We start from the raw sequence: 23,746 nt of genomic DNA, 5'->3' as shown, positions 1-23,746 counted from the left end.
TAGGGCTGGCATTAACTCTGTGTGATGGCACATTACAGAGAAGCTCACCAAGTGTGAAATAGGGTAAGGAAAGAGGCAGCTAAATGTAGCTCATTGACTAGTGTTGCATTCTGTTAGAGTAAACTGAAAACACCAAAATGATGATAGAAAGTAATTCTGCATGCTGGTCCTGCCTGTTCAAATGCAAATTTAATGAACTTGGTTGATAGTATTTGCTTTGGCTTGAAATATACATACTCACATGTAAACCTTGTACTAAAAAAAAAAAATGAGCTGCATGCTTTGGGGCTAGTTGCCTCTCTTCTGGGTGCCACAGTGCCATTATTTTTTCAGGTCCTGAGATCATGAGCAAGCTGGCTGGTGAGTCTGAGAGCAACCTGAGGAAAGCCTTTGAAGAAGCAGAGAAGAATGCTCCTGCCATCATCTTCATTGATGAACTGGATGCCATTGCTCCTAAGAGAGAGAAGGTAAAGAAAACCTTTAGAAGGTAAAGGAGTACATCCTTTTTGGTAGCAGCTGGCATGAATCTCTGCATTTGACTACAGGGTAAAGCAGTATTTAACTTAATGCTTGAAAGCAGTTGGATATCAGAAGAATCTGATATAGTTCACAATGTTTCTTAACAGCTCACATCTGTTGTATCTGTCTGCTCTGGTGCAGTACTAGCTCCTGTGCTGTGTTTTAGAGCTTTTGGTCTAATCATTACTTTCTTCACAGACACATGGAGAGGTGGAACGTCGCATTGTGTCTCAGCTGTTGACTCTTATGGATGGACTGAAACAGAGAGCACATGTGATTGTTATGGCAGCCACCAACAGACCCAACAGCATTGACCCAGCACTCAGGCGATTTGGTAACCACAATTGCCATCTCTTTTTCTGTGTATCAGATACTTTGTTATGGACTGTGCTTCAGAGACCTTGGAAAGATTGAGTAGAAACTAATATTAAACATCTTGTGTTATATAAACCATTGACTTCTCTCCAACTACTTGCTTGAAATTAATTTCTAGATTTCAGCCTTTGATATAATCTTTTGTGCTTTATTAGATTAGAACTTGTAGAAATAATGAAATACTTAAAGAGTAGCACACTTTTTCACTTCATCAATTACGTGAGGTTATTTCAGGACTAAATGCTTAAGGGGTTGTTCGTGCCTCAGGTTGCAGAAGGCTCTGAATTGTCCCATTTCTCTTTTATTGATGAGAAGTCTGGGAGTTTCCGAGATTCAGGTTTTCGAAACTTTGCAATGTGAATGAATGTCTGTCATATGACCAGTTGGTAAAGTCAAATTTGCAGGAAAAATTACCTCTTAAATATGTAATGAGTTGTTTGAATGCACAGTTATAGCTAGAGGAAAGCGATAGTTATACATGCCCTAGTTAATATTACAGTAATACATGGGTTTCCTGCCTCCCCAGATATTGGGGCAGTTCATACTTTTCACCACTTGGGTACTGCTGTGAAAGTTCTGAAAAATTAAATCTCTCAGTATTTGTGGACTCCTGTGCTGAGGACACAAAGGTAGGAATAAACAAAAATGTCTCATGATCTGTTGCTTAGGGAAAGCATATTTTCCTATAAATGAGACTCAGAAAAAAACCCAGAAATCCTCTGTGTTTATGTAATCCCGAACTCTAGTTAATACAGTAGTCTCACTTTCCCTAAATGGCTATAAGCCTTTCTGCCTTCTCTGATCTGACTCTGCTACTGTGCTGATAGATGCTGCAGAGAAACCCGAAGCTCTGGCATTTTCTGAAATTGTATGTATTTGTGGCTCATCATCATGTTCCTGTGTCAGAGGAAGGCAGCAACTGCAGCTCCTTTAGATCACAGAATCAGCAGCTCAACATGTGTTTGTACTCCCCAGGTCGTTTTGACAGAGAGGTAGATATTGGTATCCCAGATGCCACTGGGCGCCTGGAGATCCTGCAGATCCACACAAAAAATATGAAACTGGCTGATGATGTGGATCTGGAACAGGTGAGTAGCATGCTATTAGGAGAGCTTGTCTCTGCTTGTTTAGGACAGTGTGAAACTGAGCAAATATGTGATCTCTGGGCTTCCTTTAACTAGCTTACCAGTGACCAAAAGTCCTCACTCGCTATTAAAGTGCCACTGTCGTCCTGTGTCTGTTTGCTGTGGCTTTCTCTTTAAAAATAAAGCAAGCCTGAAACAGTGCTCAGAGAGCTGGGTGAACATTGTGGTGATACTGGATGGATGTAATCTCTGTCCTGAATGAAGAAATGCAGACCTCAGGCTTATCTTTTTGTATGCTATCTATTCCAGTTGCAACTTGGATCTCGAGTAGGAGATGGAACAGCAGTGTCTTTGCCTGCAAAATAAGTGACAGCACTTATCTTGAATTTGCAGCAAAGCATTAATGTTTCTGTCCTTCAGAGTTTTGTTACACCTCTGAGTGAGTGACCAGAGCATGCATTGCCCTTGCAGAGTGCTTGCTCATATTCCTGAGTCATAGTGAATGCTCTGCTTTCAGGTGGCAAACGAGACCCATGGCCATGTTGGTGCTGACTTGGCTGCTCTTTGTTCAGAAGCTGCTCTTCAGGCTATCAGAAAGAAGATGGATCTCATAGACCTAGAAGATGAAACTATTGATGCTGAAGTGATGAACTCACTGGCTGTGACCATGGATGACTTCAGGGTAATGCAGGAGTGCCTTTCTTTCTTTTGTGTGCAATGTCTAATTGCTTATCTGAAGCAAGTGAACATAACGTGTTAGAATTGATATAATGCTGTTTCTTTTAACAATAGTGGGCTTTGAGCCAGAGCAACCCTTCTGCTCTTCGTGAGACTGTGGTGGAGGTGCCACAGGTTACCTGGGAAGATATTGGTGGTCTAGAAGATGTAAAGAGAGAACTCCAGGAACTTGTACAGGTAAGGGTTTCCAAGAGATTTTTGCCTAGTCAGCTTGAAAAATAATTATAATAATTGTTGTGGTTTAGGAATGGTATTCCCCAATTTAGCGTTCCCACTGAAACACTCCAAACCATGTGCCGCTCGCTCACTCCCCCCCCCCCGCCGTGGGCTGGAGAGGAGAATTGGAGGCACAAAAGGTAAAGATCATGGGTTGAGATAAGAAAAATTTACTGGAAACAGTAAATGAAATGAACAGTAACAGCAACAATACTAATAACAGATTGTACAAGAGAGGCGAACGATTCACACGCAAGTGCTTACCATGCAGAACATGACATTACCCCCAACTGCTTGCTTCACGCTACCCTGACCAGAAGGGATCCCTTCCCCCCTGCCCCCTGTACATGATGTGAGGTGGTATACAATAACCTCAGGGTCCTGGCCGTGCCCCTCCTGGCTACTGCAAACATTAACCCTGTCCTGGCTGGAACCAGGACACAAAATTCAGAACCTCTACACATTCCTGTTTGGGCTGTGAACAGGGTAAATAGAGAGTGGGTATGGTATTTTTGTGTAATGGACTGAAAATATCATGCTGTTCTATCTTAAGAACTTGGGGAGAGGGAGGTGCTGGGAAGCAGCATCAGGCTTTCCTGAGCTGAGTCTACAGGGACATCTTGGGTGGGTGTTGTGATACATGCAGGAACAGCAGCAGTTCTGCTTCTCTTAAGTGGAGACTAGCAGTGGCACCACTGCCAAGAATCCTGTTATGTGATGGCTTTAATATGCTAGAAAGTAGATAAAGATTTTCATATAGAGAGCCTCTGAAGTTTAACTTTCCATCAGTGTTAGCATAGATAGAGGTAAGAAGTAATTGTGAAGCCTTCTGTGAAAGGAGAAGCTGGAACAAAGTTGTGAACGGTCTGTGGAAACTTCTGGTACCTGCCCGCGTTGGGGTGGTTTGGGTTTGATACATCCCTGCTTTCAGTTGGCACTGTAGAAACAGCCTATCTGTGAATAAAAGAATCTACTTTTCAGTCTAACTTCTGGCGTTAAAATCATCACCTATCTCTGTTGTTGTGAAGGATAAATGCTCACATCAGACATCTTGCCTGTCTTTGGAGGGCAGAGCAAATAGGTTGCAGGGCAGACTGAAGTTGGGCTTAAGTGTGCTGGAAAACTACCTGAACTTGTACTTAGTTCACAGGTGGAAATAAACTGTTTAAGGCAGATTTACAATTTAGCTGTGATGCTTTTCAAACCAGTGCCCATTTAAAAACACCAGTGCCACTGAGCAGGCAGAATCTTGTGTTTAGCCCACCAGAAATCATAAAATGATTTGGGTTGGAAGGGACCTTAACGATCATCTCATTCCAACCCCCTGCCATGGGCAGGGACACCTTCCACTAGACCAGGTCGCTCAGAGCCCCATCCAACCTGGCCTTGGACGCTTCTAGGGATGGGGCATCCACAACTTCTCTGGGTAACCTGTGCCCAGAGTGCCTCACCACCCTCACAGTAAAGATTTTTTTTTTCCTAATATCCAATCTAAATCTACCCTCCTTCGGTTTGAAGCCATTCCTCGTCTTATCACTACATGTCCTTGTCCTTTTAAAGAGTCCCTCTCCGGCTTTCTTGTAGGCCCCCTTTAGGTACTGAAAGGCTGATCTAAGGCCTCCCCAGAGCCTTTTCCAGGATGAACAACCCCAACTCTCTCAACCTGTCTTCATAGGGAGGGGTGCTCCAGTCCTCTGCACTTGCTTCAGTTGGTCCATGTCCTTATGCTGAGGGCCTAAAAAATGTTACACTCCAGATTTTAAGCCATAAGCTGCCCAGAGTGGTTACATTTTATTTAAGACTTTTTAAAAGTCTTTTGGTTCGTTATAACCTTGAATTAGTGTCTGGAGAAGGAGTCACACACTCTTCTCTAAGAGAAATTCTTTTAATTTAGTGAGGAAAATAAGATATTTTGGCAAAAGGTTTTACAGGAGTAAAATACAACCAAAAAAAAATATTTCACTAAAACACTCAGCACAAAGACCCATTCTACAGAATCAGTGTACCAGCTTTAATAAAACGCAATTCATTGATTTTAAGTTACCCATAAGAGAAGGAAAATAATAAAATAAGAAAACAGATTAAAAGAGTAAAGAAAGAAAGAAGAGAGAGAGAGAAGGAGAGAGAGGAAAGGAAAAATGGTTGCTGACAAGATTCGATGATTAACATGGTGCAGGCAGCAGGAGAAAAGAGAGAGAGAGCTCACATGGAGTCTCATGTATTGATATAGTTCAGTTTTCCCTCCCAGGCAGGATATCTGGTCAGTGCTTTCCAGGCCTGAATGAGGAATGCTGTAGCCAGTCACAGGCTCCAGGGGTGTGGTGTGGGTGGGCTACCAGGCAGGTCTGCCTTGACTGACAGCCCAGCTACATGACTTTCAGCTCTGCCATGTGCTTTGCATGGGCTCAGCCATGTGCTCTCAGCAGGCCTTACTATGTACCTGCAGGTCTAGGCCCAGTCCTTACACACACACACACACACACACACACGCACACACACACACACACACACAGAGTTGGTTCTGACCCATATCAATAATTCAGTGAGATTTGGATCCAGTATCTCACAGGGCCCCAGAGCTGGATGCAGTACTCCATGTGGGGTCTCACACGACCAGAGCAGGGGAGCAGAATCAAAGAACAGTTAAGGTTGGAAGGGACCAGAGTGGGTCATCTGGTCCAACCTCCCTGCTCAAGTAGGGTCATCCGAGAGGACATTGCATGGCATTGCGTCCCAGTGGTTCTTGAATATCTCCAGTGAGGGAGACTCCACACCCTCTCTGGGCAATCTGTTCCAGTGCTCGATCACCCGCACAGTAAAGAAGTTCTTCCTCATGTTCAGGTGGAACTTCCTGTGCATCAGTTTCTGCCCATTGCCTCTTGTCCTATTGCTTGGCACCACTGAGAAGAGTCTGGCTCCATCTTGTTGGCACCCTCCCTTCAGATACTTATAGACATTGATGAGGTCCCCTCTCAGTCATCTCTTCTTGAGGCTGAACAGCTCCAATTCCCTCAGCCTTTCCTCATAAGAGAGATGCTACAGTCTTCTAATCATCTTTGTTACTCTCTGCTGGACCCACTCAAGGAGCTCCATGTCTGTCTTGTACTGAGAACCCCAGACCTGGACACAGCACACCAGATGTGGCCTCACCATGGCTGAGTAGAGGGGCAAGATCACCTCCTGCAACCTGCTGGCAATTCTCTTCCTAATGCAGCCCAGGATACCATTGGCGTTCTTGGCCACAAGGGCACACCGATGGCTCATGGATGGCTTGTTGTCCACCAGGACCCCCAGGTCCTTCTCCACAGAGCTGCCTTCCAGCAGATCATCCCCAGCCTGTACTAGTGCCTGGGGTTATTCCTCCCCAGGTGCAGGACTCTGCATTTGCCTTTGTTGAACTTCAGACAGTTCCTCTCTGCCCATCTCTCCAACCTGTTGAGGTCCTTCTGAAGGGCTACACAGCACTCTGGGGTATTGGCCACTCCTCACAGCTTTGTGTCATTATCGAATTTGCTGAGGAGGCACTCTGCCCCTTCATCCAAGTCATCAGTGAATAAGTTAAACAATACTGGGCCCAGTATGGAACCTTGGGGGGCACCACTAGTGACAGGCCTCCAACTAGACCCTGTGCCACTGATCACAACTCACTGGGATCTGCCATTCAGCCAGTTCTCAATCCACCTCACTGTCTGCTCTTCCAGTCCACACTTCCTGAGGTTGCCTATGAGGATGCTGTAAGAGACAGTGTCAAAAACCTTGCTGAAGTCAAGGTAGACAATATCCACTGCTCTCCCCTCATCCATCCAGGTAGTTGTTTCATTGTAGAAGGCAAGGTCAGGTTGGTCAAGCATGATGTCCCTTTAGAGAATCCATGCTGACTACTGATCACCTTCTTGTCCTCCATGTGGGTAGAGATTGTCTCCAGAACGAGGTGCTCCATCACCTTTCCAGGGATTGAGGTGAGGCTGACTGGCCAGTGGTTCCCTGGGTCCTCCTTCTTGCCCTTTTTGAAGAATGGGGTGACATTTGCTTTCTCCCAGTCCTCAGGCACCTCTTCTGATCACCATGGCCTTTCAAACATGATTGTGAGCAGCCTCGCTATGGTGTCAATCAGCTCCCTCAGCACTTGTGGATGCATCCCGTCAGGGCCCATGGACTTGTGGGTGTCAAGTTTTTTTAGGTGTTCTCTGACCCAATCCTCCTTGACCAAGGGAAGGTCTTCCTGCCACCATTCCTTTGCCCTGGTCTTCTGGGTCAGAGATCCCTGAGGGCTGGTCTTGTCAGTGAAGACTGATGCAAAGAAAGCATTTAGTACCTCTGCCTTCTCTGTGTCCTTTGTTACCAGGGCTCCCTCTCCATTTACTAATGGGCCCACATTATCTTTTGTTTTCATTTTGTTATTGATGTATTGGAAGAAGCCCTTGTTGTCCTTGACATCCTTGGCCATATTTAATTCTAGATGGGCCTTGGCCTTCCTTGTCTCATTTCTACCTACTCTGACAACCTCTCTATATTCACTCAAAGTGGCCTGACCCTGCTTCCATCTCCTGTGCATTTCCTGCTTGTGCTTGAATAATGACAGGAGTTCCTTGTTTATCCATGCAGGTCTCTTGCCCCCTTTGCCCAATTTCTTGCTCATCAAGATGCATCGTTCTTGAGCCTGAAGGAAGTGATCCTTTAATATTGACCAACTCTCTTGGACCCCTCTTCCCTGCAGGGCCCGTTCCCATGGGATTCTTCCAAGAAGATCCCTAAGGAGGCTAAAGTTAGCTCTCTTGAAGTCCATGGTTACAATCTTACTTGGTGCCCTGCTTCCTCCTTGCCCCATACTGAACTCCACAATCTCACGGTCACTGCATCAAGGCTGCTCCCAACCTTCACATCTCCAACAAGGCCTTCCCTGTTAGTATGAGGTCAAGCAGCACACCATTCCTTGTGGGATCCTCCACTACCTGTGACTGGAGGTTGTCATCAATGCTTTCCAGGAACCTCCTGGATTCTTTGTGCTTTGCTGTGTTGCTTCTCCAGCAGATGTCAGGGTAGTTAAAGTCCCCCACAAGAACCAGGGCCTGTGACTATGAGGCTGCTTCAAGCTGTCTGTAGGTCTCATCCACTTCCTTCTCCTGCTTGGGCAGCCTGTAGCAAATATCCACAATGGTGTCACCCTTACTAGTCTGCCCTTTTATCCTAACCCAGAAGGTCTCGACTCACTCATCATCCACCCCAAGACAGAACTTGATACATTCCAAGTGTAACCTCACATAGAGGGCAATTCCGCCACTGCGTCTTCCTTGTCTGTCTCTCCTAAATAGTGTGTAGCCCTTCGTGACAACATTCCAGTCATGCGAGCTATCCTACCATGTCTCCGTAATTGCAATGAGTTCAAAGCCCTGCGACTGCACACAGATCTCTATTTCCTCCTGCTTGTTCCCCATACTGTGGGTGTTGCTGTATAGGCACTTTATAGAGATATTTGAGTGTGTCAGTATCCCATTGGGGGTGCAAGGAGATGCCCTGTAGTCCTGTCTAGTGGTTACATCTTTGGCTGCTTGTGCTTGCTCGAGGTATCCCCACTTAAGCCTCCTTTTGCTACCTGGGTGGTCACTATAACTCTCTCCTTCCCCTACCTTTCCTAGTTTAATGCTCGCCTTACTAGGTTGGCCATTCTATTGGCAAAAACGTGTGCCTCGCTTTGTTAGGTGGATCCTGTCTCTCCCAATCAGCTGTTGATCAGCAAACAGGGTGTCGTGGTTATAGAAACCAAACCTGTTTGCAACACCAGTGACAGAGCCGGTCATTTACTTGGTAAATGCATCTAGTTCTCCTCTAGCCGTTTTCCCTAACTGACAGGATCAAGAAGACTACCTGGGCCCCCAGACCCTTGACCAACATCCCCAAAGTTCTGAAATCACATCTGATGGTTCCTAAGTTACCCTTGGTATCATTAGTGCCCATGCGAAAGACCAGCAGGGGGTAATAGTTGGATGTGTTGACAAGCCTTGGCAGTCTTTCCATGACATCTGATTTGAGCCCCTGGCAGAAAGCAAACCTCTCTGGACAACTGGTCAGGTCAGCAGATGGGTACCTCTGTCCCCTACAGTAGGGACTCACTCACAACAATTGCTTACTGCTTTGTCTGGGTGATCTTGTCCTGGCACAGGGTCTAGCAACTCAGTTGCTTTGCTTGAAGCCTTACCCAGCTCCTCCTCAGCTTGGAGGGCACTAAACCTGCTTGTTAATGGCAAGTCCTCAGGAGGAGAAGGAGCATTCCTTGTACAGAGAGTGGCCAGTTTCCAGCCTTCTTCTTTTGACTTTGGATTTCTTGAGACATGGTGCAAAGCCCACCTGCATCTCCGATGTAGAGGGGAGCTGAGACTCCCGAGTCTGTAGGGTCTCTGAGAATATCCTGTCTATCTCTTTCTCGTCTTCATGAATGCTGTGCAGTCTACTTCCTCAAGTAACTCCTTGACCTGGCAACATAGCTTCTCAACAAGGGCACACCTTCTACAGAGGAGATGACTCAGCTCCGGCTTCCCAGACAGGCACCAGGCACTCCTTACAACCAGAGGCCTGCAGAGCTACATCTACTGTCAGAAGATCTGTCTCAGTGGAAGCCTCTGACATCACTGATGTAGGAACTCCAACAGCCACTGGGGAACAAGCTTTATAGCATGTCATCACCATAACAGTGGGAGCTTACACTACTAAGACTGGGGAAGAAGGGGCCTCCTTTGCCCCTCGGCATTAACTGCTGCTCCTATTTGCTGCTCTCTGGTACTGCTACTGTGTTGGCCTTCCCAGGCAGAGGAGCCCTTCCTTGTCAACTGCAGTGCAAGCTGCTGCACCTTGTCCTGGCTGACAGGCTGACACCCTGTTTGCCTGCTCTGTTTGCCAAGTTCCTGGTTATTCACGCTCCCTGGGGGCTTCTGCACCTGAGCTATTCACCTCTGTGAGTGACAGTTAGATCGAGCTTGAATCAGCTGTCCTCACTCCTGGCCCCGCCCATGCTGAGTCAGCTGCTCTTGTGCAAGCTCAATGTTGGTCTTGGCACTCTCCTGGGGTTACTCTGGCTCTAGAAACTCACCCTCTTTGCTGCAATCTCCTGCTTTGCTGCAGGATGTGCCTGCACTAGAGCTGTTTGCTCCCTTGACCTGCTAGCCATGCTTTGATGCAGCCCAGGACATGGTTGGTTTCTGGGCTGTGAATGCACATTGCTGGGTCTTGTTGAGCTTCTTGTCTACCAACACTCCCAAGTCCTTCTCAGCAGGGCTGCTGTTGATCCATTCGCCACACAGCCTGTATTTGTGCTTGGGATTGCTGTGACCCATGTGCAGGACCTTGTACTTGGCCTTGTTGAACTTCATGATGTTTGCACAGGCCCACCTCTCAAGCCTGTCCAGGTCCCTCTGGATGGCATCCCTTCCCTTCAGCGTGTTGACTGCGTTGCACATCTTGATGTCATTGGCAAACTTTCTTAGGGTGCACTCAATCCTGTTGTCCATGTCACTGACACAGATGTTAAACAGTGCTGGTCCCTATACCAACCCCTGAGGGACACCACTCATCACTAGTCTCCACTTGGACATCAAGCTGTTGACCTCAACTCTTTGAGTGTGACCATCCAGCCAATTCCTTATCCACTGAGTGGTCCATCCATCAAATCCGTGTCTTTACAGTTTAGAGACCAGGATGCTGCGTCGGACAGCGTCAAATGCTTTGCACAAGTCTGGGTAGATGATGTCAGTCATTTCAGGTAGTGCTTCTGGTAGGAACAGAAACAAAACTGGTCTAGTGGAAGGTGTCCCTGCCTATGGCAGGGAGGTTGGACTAAATGATTTTTGAAGGTCCCTTCCAACCCAAACCATTATGTGATTCTAAAATACAGTCTTATTCTGACTCATCATGAGAGGTTTTTGTTTGTTTTGTTCTCTTTCAGTATCCTGTGGAACACCCAGACAAGTTCCTCAAATTTGGCATGACCCCATCAAAAGGAGTTCTGTTCTATGGGCCACCTGGTTGTGGTAAGACACTCCTGGCCAAAGCCATTGCTAATGAATGCCAGGCAAACTTCATTTCCATCAAAGGGCCAGAATTGCTCACCATGTGGTTTGGCGAGTCTGAAGCCAACGTGCGTGAGATCTTTGACAAGGTAAGTGTATCTTCTGCTCCTTGTGCTATGTTTGTGCTGAGGTACTCCCAAAACCTCCGCTGCACCTGTCTTACTGGCCTGGTTCTTGTTTGTGTGTTTTGTTTTCCCTGCTTGCATTGAGAGCAGAGTCTGCTTTCCTGATGTTAGGGGATTAATTTTCTTTGGCAATATAGCTATTTAGATGGTTTTCTCCTGCTGCAATTTGTATCTGTTGTTACAGGATTAAAAATGCTCCAGTGTCTTAGCAGTGAGGCTAGCTTTAGGATGTCATAGATATTCTCTGCATCCCTGAAAACTTATTTCAACACCTCATTAGCCATCACCTTCTATAGATTTTTAAAACATGCTATGGGTTCTTCTTTTTCTGCAGTTGGACTAAATTATCATTGTAGGTCTCTTCCAACTGAAATTATTCTATTCTTGTCCTGCAATATATGTGGCTTGCAAAGGAGCTCACTTCCACTGCCCAGTTCCCCCATAGATAGTGTGATCTCCTATCCCAGGAGGTATCTGCATGGATTATCTTGGAAATCTTCACTCCTGTGGTCAGGGAAGGTGCTGAAAGAGCAAAGTTGGAAGGAGAGTGAGAAAAAAAAATTTAGGTTAAGAGGGAACCTCAGAGACCATCTGGTCCAGCTGTTTGTCCAGAGCAGGGAGGTAACTTGGAAAGTCAATCAGGTTGCTCGGGGCCTTATGTTCTGATCACATGCTAAGGATGGAGAATCCCTGACCTCTCTGGGCCTTGTGCTAGTGTTTGAGCTCTCATTATGAAGAATTTTTTTCCCATATTTCTAACTGGAATTTTCTTTTCAGCCATTTGTCCCTGGTCTTTCATCCTTTTGCTGTGCATTTTTAAGAAAGATATGACTTCCTTTTCCCTGTAACTCTACCTATTAGGGAGCTGAAGACAGAGACTGGATTTCCCCCTTCCATTTGATATTTTTCACCTACTGATACTCAAGTGCCTAAATAACCAATTGATGTCCCCAGATCCTGCAGGGAGAGTTCTGGTCCAGGCAAATTGGCTCCAGCTTGTCCTCTAGGCATTGGAGTTACCACCCTTCTGCCTGGTTCACAGTGCTCCTAGCTTTGGGGAAGTGCAGCTTGTTGTTCAGGAGAATTTAATTGTTTGTGTGGCAGATGACTGTTCCATAGCAACTCCTCTAAGCTGTCCTTGTGGCAGCAGGGCTCTGGTGTACTCCTCTGAACTGCTTTAATTGTAGGGTGGGCTTAGTGTGAAGTCAGCATGTTCCTCACCTAGTGGTATTAACATGGAGTAATTGTTCCCATTTGCTTTTTGCAGGCCCGCCAAGCAGCCCCATGTGTGCTCTTTTTTGATGAGCTGGACTCCATCGCCAAGGCTCGAGGTGGGAATATCGGTGATGGTGGTGGTGCTGCAGACCGTGTCATCAATCAGATCCTGACAGAGATGGATGGCATGTCCACCAAGAAAAATGTCTTCATCATTGGTGCCACCAACAGACCAGACATCATTGACCCAGCCATCTTGCGTCCTGGTCGCCTGGATCAGCTCATCTACATCCCTCTGCCTGATGAGAAGTCCCGGGTTGCAATTCTTAAGGCCAACCTGAGGAAATCACCAGTTGCCAAGGTAGGATCTGTGCTTTGACTGCATCTGACTTGGGTTTGCTGTAGGCTGCATGTGCTCCTCACAAGCTGGGGATAGAGCACAGGGCTGGTGACTGCTCCATGCAATCCAGAGCTGGGAAACCTTCAGTCCCTGAAAGATGGAAGTGAAGAGGTAGGGGGAGGCTTGAGCTCTGAGACTAGGTATTAACAAAGCTAGATGTTGGTGTGTAAGCACAGCAGGTCTTTGTCACATGGTGGAGTTTTGTCCACAGTGTGGGAACAAGAAAGCCCGTTATGGCAAGATGGAAAAGATCCTTGTACTCTAAAAGAAAAGTAAATGTAGAAAACGGATGGGAAATGGAAATTGAAGAGGAATTGCTGCAGTGAACTGTTGCTGAACTCTTATCATAGGCAAGAGCTATGTTCCTTGCCTAGGGAGCAGGCAGTAATGCAACTGGTAGTTAATCAGAGAAAAGCAGATGTCAAGTGAGAGCTCAAGCTATTTTATGCCAAGCTTACCTTTTTAGGTGCTGCTGGGAAGGAAAGTTTCAAAGGAGGTTGCAGTACTACTCCCTCAGTTGAAGGGAAGGAGCAGGAGGTTGGTTGTCTTGATCTGCCTGTGCTCCATTTCCAGTCTGACAGTGTTTCATTTGACTCCTAATGCTGAGACCTGAATAAATCATCTCCTAAATCCACAAGTCAACCTGCCTCTTCTTGAGGGTGAACAGTGCAGAGGCATTCTTCTCCTCTACTCCACTCTTGTGAGACCCCACTCAGAGGGCTGGAGCCCCTCTCCTATGAAGACAGACTGAGAGAGCTGGGGCTGTTCAGCCTGGAGAAGAGAAGGCTCCAGGGAGACATTATAGCAGCCTTCCAGTACCTGAAGGGGGCCTACAGGAAAGATGGGGAGGGACTCTTTGTCAGTGCATGTAGTGACAGGACAAGGGGGAATGGCTTCACACTGACAGAGGGTAGATTTAAATTGAATATTGGGAAGAAATTCTTTACTGTGAGGGTGGTGAGACACTGGCACAGGTTACCCAGAGAAATTGTGGATGCCCTATCTCTGGAAATGTTCAAGGCCAGGTTGGATGGGGCTTGGAGCAACTTGGTCTAGTGGAAGGTGTCCCTGCCCATGGCAGGGGGGTTGGAACTAGATCATCTTTGAGGTCCCTTCCAACCCAAACTATTCTGTGATTTACAGCTGTTTCACAGGATCTTGCTGGGTGTGGGGGGAATATGGCCTGCCTTTGTATGTGGTTAACTTTTTCCAAAACCAAGAACCTTAACAGCTCATCTTTTCAAAATTGGCCAAAGTTAAGGCAGCACCTTTATACCATGGGATCTAAAGACACTTTTTTGTCACCTGAGGGTGTAAGGTGTAAAGGACAGGCCTCTCTTGGTTTTTTTGTTTGGTTGGTTTTTTTTGTTGTTTTTGTTGGTTTTGTTTTTTTTTTTTCCACTAGGATGTTGACCTGGATTTCCTAGCTAAGATGACCAATGGCTTTTCGGGGGCTGACCTGACAGAAATTTGCCAGCGTGCCTGCAAACTGGCCATCCGCGAATCCATCGAGAGTGAGATCAGGCGAGAGCGCGAGAGGCAGACCAACCCTTCTGCCATGGTGAGTGGGACACTCTGAGCTTTCCCTGCTCATGAGACAGGCAGCCCACTTCTGCCTGTGGGTGAGGCAGGATGCATTCCTCTTCATACCCTCAGGTGGGGATGAGTGGGGTCTCAGCACAGAGCATGGAATGGGAGCATGAGGCCCTCCTGGGCTACCTCACTGTCAGCATTTCTCAGAAGGCCCCTGCTGCAGCCCTGACTTAGTCTGCCACAGTGTCTCTCTCCAGCCCCAACTTTGGTGGGTGTTGGAGCTTCCTGATCTAGCGGGAGGCTGTGGGTGGCTGTCGGGCCATAGAGCTTGGGCATGCAGCTCACCTGGGCCCTCTGTCCTGCTGCAGGAGGTGGAGGAGGATGACCCTGTTCCTGAGATACGCCGGGATCACTTTGAGGAGGCCATGCGCTTTGCTCGCCGCTCTGTCAGTGACAACGACATCAGGAAATATGAGATGTTTGCACAGACCCTACAGCAGAGCCGTGGCTTTGGCAGCTTCAGGTAACCATGGTGGAGTGGGGAGAAGGGCAGCATGGCTCAACCCCAGAATAGAGCATTGAGGCAGCTTTCTGCTGGATTCTGGGTAACAAATTCCCTCTTCCACTGCATTTTCCCATTCTCCCCAGCATGTACAGCAGCCAGCTGAGCATGTAGCAGGTGTAGGCTGTGCTGCATGTTGATTGTAGCTGCTCTGTTAGTGCTCCTGAAGTCCAACAACCCTTTTTCCTTTTAACACAAGCGACAGCCAGAAGTCATATAAGCCTTTTGCGTGATCTGCTGTAAGGTTTCATCCCATTTCTCCTGCCTCTCCTACTTGTCGCTGGGGATTAGCACAGAGGGAGGGGATGGTGCTGAGCTGCGAGTACGCTTTTGAACAGCATCTCTTCTCTCCCCTTCTGCACCATAACATGCAGGTTCCCATCAGGTAACCAGGGTGGTGCTGGTCCAAACCAAGGCACAGGAGGTGGCAGCGGGGGCAACGTGTATAGCGAAGACAATGATGACGATCTCTACGGTTAACTCCGTCCTTGGTGGACTAGCTCCACATCAGGCCTTGTTGTACAGCAAAAAAATCCAGTGTTCAGTGGACTCTTGACTTCTTCATTCTTCAGTCAGAACAGTGTAGCTGCATATCAGACTTTGTACAGGGAATGTTTTCTGCAAACACAAATCCAGAGCAGTGTTCAGTTGGGAGGCAGACAGTCGGGAAACCGACTTAGTTTCTGAGAAATTTCTGTTCTAGTTTATGCGGCAGAATCAGCAGCTTTAGCAAAGAATACAATGCTAGCCTGTATAAAAAAAAATCCCACAAAAATGATAAAAAATAATAAAAATCCCACAACACTCCTTTGTGTGTGACTGGTGCAGTGTAGCTTGTGCTGTCTCTGTAAACCTCATGTCTCGTGCTATCTGAGCACTCCTCAATCTGGTGGAGCCCATCTGTATGCATGCTTCTCTGGTGTGTTCAAGGTTGCTCTTTGTTGTTATATCTCTTAACCCAAGTTAACAAAAGAAATTGGTTTGGCAGTCTGTCTCTCCCCTGCCCCAATTTGACAGGAAGCACCAAGTGAGAGAGCCTGGTAGCAGATATCACTTGCTTCTCTGATGCTGGCCCTGAGCTGTCGGGTCTCTTGCTGCTTTAGCTCCTCTGCAGCAAAGGACTTCAGTAATCCTCGTTCCATCTGCCCTGCCTGAAGGCAGGCACAAGGGGGCTCTTGGGCTGTCTCTGAAGTTTGTGGTGCAGCATTACCCCCACTATGATTAGGAAAGAGGGGATGCTGCAGCACTGTTCATCAGGCTTTGTGGAGAGATTTTCCCCCTTCTCCTGCAATGTTTCATGCATCCCTTTGGGTTTCTGATGACAGGCATGGCTCTCTGCTGCCAGCCTGCCCCTTGTTTTGCCTCATACTCAGTAGTTGAGTTCTGATCATAGTTCTTATCCTTCCTTTATGCTTACAGGTTGCTGCCTTGCTGCTTGATTTATTTTCCCTCCTCTGAACTGAACAATGTGCAACCGCTGTACTTCAGTGTTTTATATGAGAGAAGCCCTGGGTCTGGTCCCATCATGCAAACAGGAGCAGTGTGACAGGCTGGGTATGACCCAGCTGTGAACTGAAGGGGAGAGCCTGTTTGAGGCAATGGCCATAAGATGCACAGAGTGGTCATGTGCTATTGACTTTCGGGGACGGTGCAGGAACTGGCATCCCCCAAGGATCAGTGTTGGGCCCAGTCCTGTTTAATATCTTTATTGATGATCTGAATGAGAGGATTGAGTCTACCACTAGCAAATTTGCAGATGACACTAAGTTGGGGAGGGAGCGTCGATCTTCTGGAGGGTAGGAGGGCTCTGCAGAGGGACCTGGACAGGCTGGATAGATGGACTGAATCCAACAGTTCAACAAGGCTGAGTGTTGGGTCCTGCACTTGGGCCACAACAACCCCATGCAGCACTACAGGCTGGGGGTAGAGTGGCTGGAGAGCGGCCAGGCAGAAAGGGACCAGGGGTACTGATTGACAGCAGGCTGAACATGAGCCAACAGTGTGCCCAGGTGGCCAAGAAGGCCAATGGCATCCTGGCCTGTATCAGGAATAGTGTTGCCAGCAGGACCAGGGAAGTGATTCTTCCCCTGTACTTGGCACTGGTTAGGCTGCACCTCGAGTACTGTGTCCAGTTCAGGGCCCCTCAGTTCAGGAAGGATATTGAGGTACTGGAGTGTGTCCAGAGAAGGGCAATGAGACTGGTGATGGATCTGGAGCACAAGTCCTATGAGGAGAGGCTAAGGGAGTTGGGGTTGTTTAGCTTGGAGAGGAGGAGGCTCAGGGGAGACCTCATCACTCTCTACAACTACCTGAAAGGAGATTGTAGCCAGGTGGGTATCTGTCTCTTCTCCGAGGCAACTAGCAACAGGTCAAGAGGACACAGTCTTAAGCTGCACCAGGGGAGGTTTAGGTTGGACATTAGGAAGAAGTTCTTCACAGAAAGAGTGACTGGGCATTGGAATGGGCTGCCCAGGGAGGTGGTGGATTCACTGTCCCTGGAGGTGTTTAAGAAAAGACTGGATGTGGCACTTAGTGCCTTGGTCTAGTTGACAAGGTGGTGTTGGGTCATGGGTTGGACTCTATGATCTCAGAGGTCTTTTCCAACCAAGTTGGTTCTGTGACTGTGAACTGAGGATATTTGCAAAGAAGCTTAAATGTAGACTGTGTGGCAGAAGGGTACCCTAGGCTTTTGGGGCTGAGCCATGCTGAAGAGGGCAACCTCCCCTGTGGCAGGAGTTATGTGGGATCTGAGCAATGTGAGTTTGAGCCCCAAATCCTGGCAGACCTAGGAGGGCTTCATCAACCTGTCTAGATTTAAGGGAAGAGGGGAGACAGGGAAGAGTCTTGTCTCAAAATGGTAGAAGGATGGGACTATCCATGAGAGGGAGGCTAGTGCATAGCAATGGGGAGAAAAACCTACTATGGTAGGAGGACATCTAAGCCCCTGGAAAGGGCAGGTAGCCCCTGTTCAGGTCCTCTGTTCTACTTAAGAGCTGTCTGCCTGCCAGGATCACTCTTGCCCTGTCCTTATGCCACCTCTGTTCTGCCTTGCAGAGAAAATGCTGCCATTGTCTCCTATGGCACCAGGGTTAAGGATGGCCTGTTCCTCTCATAGACAGATACCTGGGAGCCAGGAGAGCCAAGCAGGGAGGGCTGGCACTCCCCTTTCTGGGGGTAACTGGCACCTGGAAGCCTTTACTCCAGGGCTGCTTCCTTGCCTATACTTCTCAGTTGCTCTGTGTTCCTCCAAGCAGGGGGGATGCAGATACTGGCTTTGCTTTTATGTTATACCCATTTATCAGTGCAAGCCCAAGAGAGGCAGCTCCAGCCAGGAAGGGAACCAGCCACCTGGAAAGGTTCTCCACCCCTGCTGGGAGCTCTCTAGGACTCTTCCACAAGCCTTCCCCAGCTCTGGTATTGGATGAATTTTTTCCTGCCTGTTTGGGGATGTGACCATTCAGCAAGCCCCCAGCAAATCTACCCTGGTGTCTCTGTGCTGTGGGGGCTGGGGCAAGCAGTGTATAGGATAGTAGGGTATATGTGTCCCAGCTCCCCAAAGCCTTCCCTACTACCTCTCATAATTGCAAATGCTAATTAAATCCATCACAAGGACTGGAAACCCTCATCTTTTATCCCCTGCCACCTGTGGGATGTGACTCCTAGTGGGGACAGCACCCACAGGGGTACTGAGAGCATCTGCCCTGCACTGGATCTGTGTAAAACTGCTGGGGGGCTGAAGGTGTCCCCCAAATCAACACCTGCATCGGTCAGGGAGCTTGGCTAGGGCTTCCCTCACCCCCCATGCACCTCCACCCCCACCAACCCCAGGAAAGCAGGCAGCACCAGGGACTGTCTTTGGCCCCAGTCCATGCTCTTTTCCAGGGGCCACCCCTGCAGCAGAGATCCCTGGGAGCTGCATGAGCAAGAGCCTTCCCACAACACACTCCTCCCCTGCCCAGCATCTTGCTGGGGAGACTGGGCAGCCCCGAAGGTGCTGGCAGCTGAGGCTTGTCCTGAATGGAGCAGGAATGGCCAGGTGGGCAGTTGAGGGAAGCCCTTTCTTCACTGCAGTGGTCAGCATTTCCTTGTGCCCCCCTGGGGTTCCCCATGTGGCCCCAAAGCTACATCCCTGTGTCCTTGTGTGTCCCATGTCCATCCCCCACCCCCAACCTTACAGCCAGACCCCACAGAGGGCCAGATGTAGCAGGATGGAGGACTGCCCCCCCCTCCAAGGCGTTGGCATTAGAGACTGGTCCCTGACCCAAGAGATTGGGGCCCTGCAGCACCCCAAAAGTCTCTGGGCTTAGCAGGGTGCTCCTGCCAGCAGAGGGCAGGCAGGGGCCATGCTCAGCATGTCCCCTATCCCAGTCTAGGCCATCTCTATGGGTATCCCTGGCCCCAGGAACCTCCCCTTAGGCATCCTTGTCCCATGAGCATCCCCTCCCTATGGCTATCCCTGCCCCAAGAGCATCCCCACACCATGGGCATCCCTCCACTACAGGTATCCCTTGCCCCAAGGGCATCCCCACACCATGGGCATCCCTCCACTATAGGTATCCACTGCCCCATGGATGTGCCCTCCCAAGTGATATCCTCTGCCCTATGGGCATCCCTGGCAACATTGTCAGTCCCCATGGCTGGTGGGAGAGGGCTGTGCTGGCTCTGCCCCCAGCCTGCCCAGCCCATTAGCTGCTCCCAACCCTGTCTGCTGTGTGGGCTTCAGGATGAGCTTGTCGTAGGGTGATTTTTATGGCCCTGAGCTCTTGCCTGGGAGAGGGCAGTGAGCCACGTCCCCCATTTGGGGTTTGGCAGCCTCTGCCCAGGCCCCTCCCAAAGCCCAATGCCTATGGGATTTTGTTCAAACCATCTGCCCTTACGGCTCCTCTTGCTTGGTGCCCTATGGGCAAACATTTTTCCTGGTGCCTCTGTCAACCACATCCTGGGAGCCTCAAGGGGACGCAAAACCCCCATGGGGTTGCCATGGTGCCAGTGGGAGATAAGCCCCTTCCCTGGCCCTGCTGTCTGCGCCCAGGCCAGGGCAAGCAGAGCCCCAGCGTCTCCCATCACAACACACCCCAAGGAGGTATGTTTTTTAAAATACTTTACTTTTTCTTTTGTCATGGTTTGAGATCCTCAAAATTTTAATTCCCTAGTCCTAGCCCCCTCCCACATCTCAACCTAATGTGGGATGGTTTTTCCAGACAAAACACACCAGACTCAAAATGGGGAAAGGGAATATATTACAATGACTGTACAAATAAATAAATACTACAATATATTATATACACACGATCTCAACTATCTCTACCATGACATAAGTATTTACAATGATCAGATCTCTTCTCCCCTCCAAATAAAAGTCCAGGAGGGAAGAAGGACAGATCCCTTCCAGTCTCTGAGTAGCAACATCTTCTAAGGCAGCAGGTTCTCTTTGTCTTCCACGCAGCAGTTGATAGCTGGACCTCTGCCAGCACACACGAGGGAGGCTTCCAAGCTTCTCTCGGCCCCTTGACGCAGGCAAAGGGGTCTTCCGTGGGCTACGTTCACCCCAGGCAAAGGTCGTTCCACCACAGTCATACCACGAAACACAGGGGGTCTTCGTGGCGGTCTGGTATCTTCAGGAGACTCAAGCCTCTTGCAGAGCTTCTGTGCCCTGCCTCAGGATGGCTGTGAGCTTCTTTGTAGCTTGCAGCAAGGGAGGGCCCCCAAGGTCACCCTCTCTGCATTCCGTCCTGGCTGAGCTCTCAGGACGACTGAGCTTCTTAGCTCTTCTCTGCAGTGCATGTCGCACTTCACCCCTCCCTTCTAGGACGTGAGGGGTTTCCAAGGAGTTTGGGGGGTCTGGTTCAGTTCTTACCCCCAAAACTCTGTCTCTCAGCTGCTGGCTCTCTCTCTCGGCTCTCCTTCCAGGAGTTCTCTCTGCGGTGCTGCATGCCTCTGTTGCTGCTTCTTATCTCTTCTGACCCTGTGCCACCATTTCTCCGGTCAGTGTTGGTCTGTCGCTACTCCTGCCGCTGCCCACGGTGGAGAAAACATCTCCCAGCATAACTACAGACACTTAGCCCAGTCTAACACTGTTCCAAGTCTCTGCAGTCCCCAACTGGGGCTGGGGGGGGGGGGGCCCAGAGGCCCCCAGAGGGCTCCTGCCCTCACTACTCGTGGCTTTCACAACATGGCTACCACTTCTACAACCAAACTACAACTAACCTTCTCTTCCGTTTGCTTGTGGTATGTTTACATTTCGCAGGAGCGCAGATTGGACAAAACTTCAAAACTTCCAGGGGTCACCACCCCCTGGGGTTTTACCATTTTCTTAGCTTCAGGGGGAAAACCTGGTTCAAACCACTACATCTTTCAATACTGACATAAAAAAAAATTAAAAAAACCCAAACAAAATAACCCAATCCTGCTATAAAATATTGAGGTCTCATTGAAACTGAGAAAAACAAAGCAGCTCGCATTCTGTGCACTGACTTGTCTTTTCCCTCCAGCAGTGTCCACTATGTCTAACTCCACAGGGACCAGTGGAGTGAACCAGTGGCATACCCTTGCCATTCAAACCAGGTGATAAATTAAACAGTGCCTAATGAGGTCTCCTCACCCTGTGCCAGAGCTGTGGCACCAGCCAGCCTCCCCGCCCTGTATGACACAATGTACAACTGTACACCTAGCCTCCAATGGACACCCCATACTCACCCCTCCTCCCCTGTCTAAAAGGACCTCCTGTTTCAAGTCAATGATTCCTCCTTAAAAAAAAATAAGGATTCCTGGCAGAATATTCCAGAGGTTTTCTCTGTGGTGCTGTAGTGGAAGAATACAGAGCCTGGTCAAATGTGCCTCCCACTCTAGGAACCCTTCCCAGGAAAAAAAATGGCACAAGGCAGAGTGGGACAAGAAAGGTAAGAACTATAAAAATTCTCCTGATAGAAATGCAAAGGTGTCCTGGCTTTATAGACAATGTGTGCCAGGAGGCAGGACCTCAGATGGAAGAGAAACCCCTCCCTCCAAATTACAAAAATTTGAAATTATGAGACGTTTGAGAAAAGTGTAGAAATGAATAACAATTTTACTAAAAATGGAGAACAAAACAGAACTAAACAACAACCAAACAATAACAGAGAAAATGTCACCCAAAAATCACTGGTTCACCTCCACACCGCTGAGGTAGCAATGCAGTCTCAACATAGTCACATGGTCCTGCTGTAGCCCAGGCAGAGATGTGGCTGCACATACAGCAACAGTGGCAGTGGGGCAGCTGCCATGCAGAAGTGACAACTATGGCGGTGGCAGGAAGCCTGTGGCTGCGCTGGCAGTCAGAGGGCTGTGACAGCAGCAGCAGTGACTGTGCTGGTGGTCAGAGGGCAGCGGCAGCAGTGGCTGTGCATGGCGGGGGAAGCACTGGTATGTGGAGCAGCAATGACTGCCATGCACCGCTGTTGCTCACATGCCCCCCTCCTCCCTGCCCTGCTCCTTCCTTCAAAAATACATGGTAGCATGGAGAAATTCAATAAGAAAATCTAAACCAACACATTATCCACCCTGAAATTTTTCATACCAACATGCTGGGATTTCAACTATACACATAGATGCATTATTCCAATTATATACGCATTTACAAATATATGCATACAGGTACAGTGTTATGGACAGTTTACCCAAAAATTAGGTCCTTTTGAGGTATACACTGTGTTTCCCCATCTTTCTGCATTACCCATGAAGTGCACACTGGTCCTTGAGCAAAAACAATCCCACAAATGGGTTTGCCTTTGCTTTAGGCAGGGCTAATCCAAACCATTTTCCCTAACATACCTCTCAGGTGCACTACAGGGACTTCATCTATGGTGTGAAGGGACTCTGAGTGGGCAGTGCCAGCTCAATTGACAGAACCTCTAGTGTTGACTAACCAAGTAGCCTTTGCTAAATGCTGATCCCAATGCTTGAAATCCCCCCTGCCCAATGCCTTCAAAGTAGTTCTCAACAGTCCATTACACTGTTCAACCTTCCCAGCAGCTGGTGCATGATAGGGGATATGATATATCCACTCAATACCATGCTCTTTAGCCCAGGTGGTAACTAGGCTATTCTTGAAGTCGGTCCCACTGTCTGACTCAATTTGTTCTGGGATGCCATGTCACCACAGGACTTGCTTTTCAAGGCCCAGGATGGTGTTCCAGGCAGTGGCGTGACGCACAGAGTACATTTCCAGCCATCTGGTGGTTGCTTCCACCATGGTGAGCACATAGTGCTTACCTTGACAAGTTTGCGGCTGTGTGATGTAATCAATCTGCCAGGCCTCTCCATATCTATACTTAGTCCATCAGTGACCATACCACAGGGACTTCACTGTCTTAGCCTGCTTGATTGCAGTGCATGTCTCACAGTCATGGATAACCTGGGAGACAGTGTCCATGGTTAAATCTACCCCTTGGTCTCGAGCCCACCTGTAGGTGGCAGCTCTGCCCAGATGACCTGAGGTATCATGGGCCCATCAAGTTAGGAAAAACTCTCACTTGCTTGTGCTGCCAGTCTGGATCTACCTGTGACACTTTGAATTGTGCAGCTCGCCCTGCCTGTTTGTTGTTACGATGTTCCTCATTATCTCGACTTTTAGGCACGTGTCCATCTACATGGCAGACTCTCACAATCAGCTTCTCTCTCCAGGCAGCGATGTCTTGCCACATTTTGGAAGCCCAGATGGGTTTCCCTTTACATTGCAAATTGACCTTCTTCCATTTGTCCAACCACCCCCACAGAGCATTGGCCACCATCCATGAGTCAATGCAGAGGTAAAGCCTTGGCCACTTCTCTCCTTTGGCAACGTCCAAGGCCAGTTGGAGGGCTCTGAGCTCTGTGACTTGACTTGATCCACCTTGTCCTTCAGTGCTATCTGCGACTTGTCATGTGGGACTCCATACAGT

The 23,746-nt window shown here is 48.5% G+C and overlaps 1 protein-coding gene across 1 annotated transcript in view; it reads left to right on the top strand.

The window, feature by feature from the left end:
• Positions 1 to 15,637, top strand: part of LOC135405086 (transitional endoplasmic reticulum ATPase-like) — a 29,777-nt gene extending 14,140 nt beyond the window's left edge. Inside the window, exons 8-17 of the mRNA XM_064639801.1 lie at positions 334 to 467; positions 718 to 853; positions 1,870 to 1,982; positions 2,497 to 2,661; positions 2,772 to 2,894; positions 10,870 to 11,082; positions 12,386 to 12,694; positions 14,139 to 14,294; positions 14,635 to 14,789; positions 15,203 to 15,637. Of these exons, the coding sequence (XP_064495871.1) occupies positions 334 to 467; positions 718 to 853; positions 1,870 to 1,982; positions 2,497 to 2,661; positions 2,772 to 2,894; positions 10,870 to 11,082; positions 12,386 to 12,694; positions 14,139 to 14,294; positions 14,635 to 14,789; positions 15,203 to 15,308 (1,610 nt within the window). The 3' untranslated portion in view covers positions 15,309 to 15,637. The remainder of the gene's footprint in view (positions 1 to 333; positions 468 to 717; positions 854 to 1,869; positions 1,983 to 2,496; positions 2,662 to 2,771; positions 2,895 to 10,869; positions 11,083 to 12,385; positions 12,695 to 14,138; positions 14,295 to 14,634; positions 14,790 to 15,202) is intronic.
• Positions 15,638 to 23,746: the final 8,109 nt, after the last annotated feature.

Source organism: Pseudopipra pipra, chromosome W (genome assembly GCF_036250125.1).
Source record: "Pseudopipra pipra isolate bDixPip1 chromosome W, bDixPip1.hap1, whole genome shotgun sequence".
Lineage (NCBI taxonomy): Eukaryota > Metazoa > Chordata > Aves > Passeriformes > Pipridae > Pseudopipra > Pseudopipra pipra.
The sequence above is the reverse complement of the archived record's forward strand: the minus strand, read 5'-3'. Positions and strand labels throughout refer to the sequence as shown.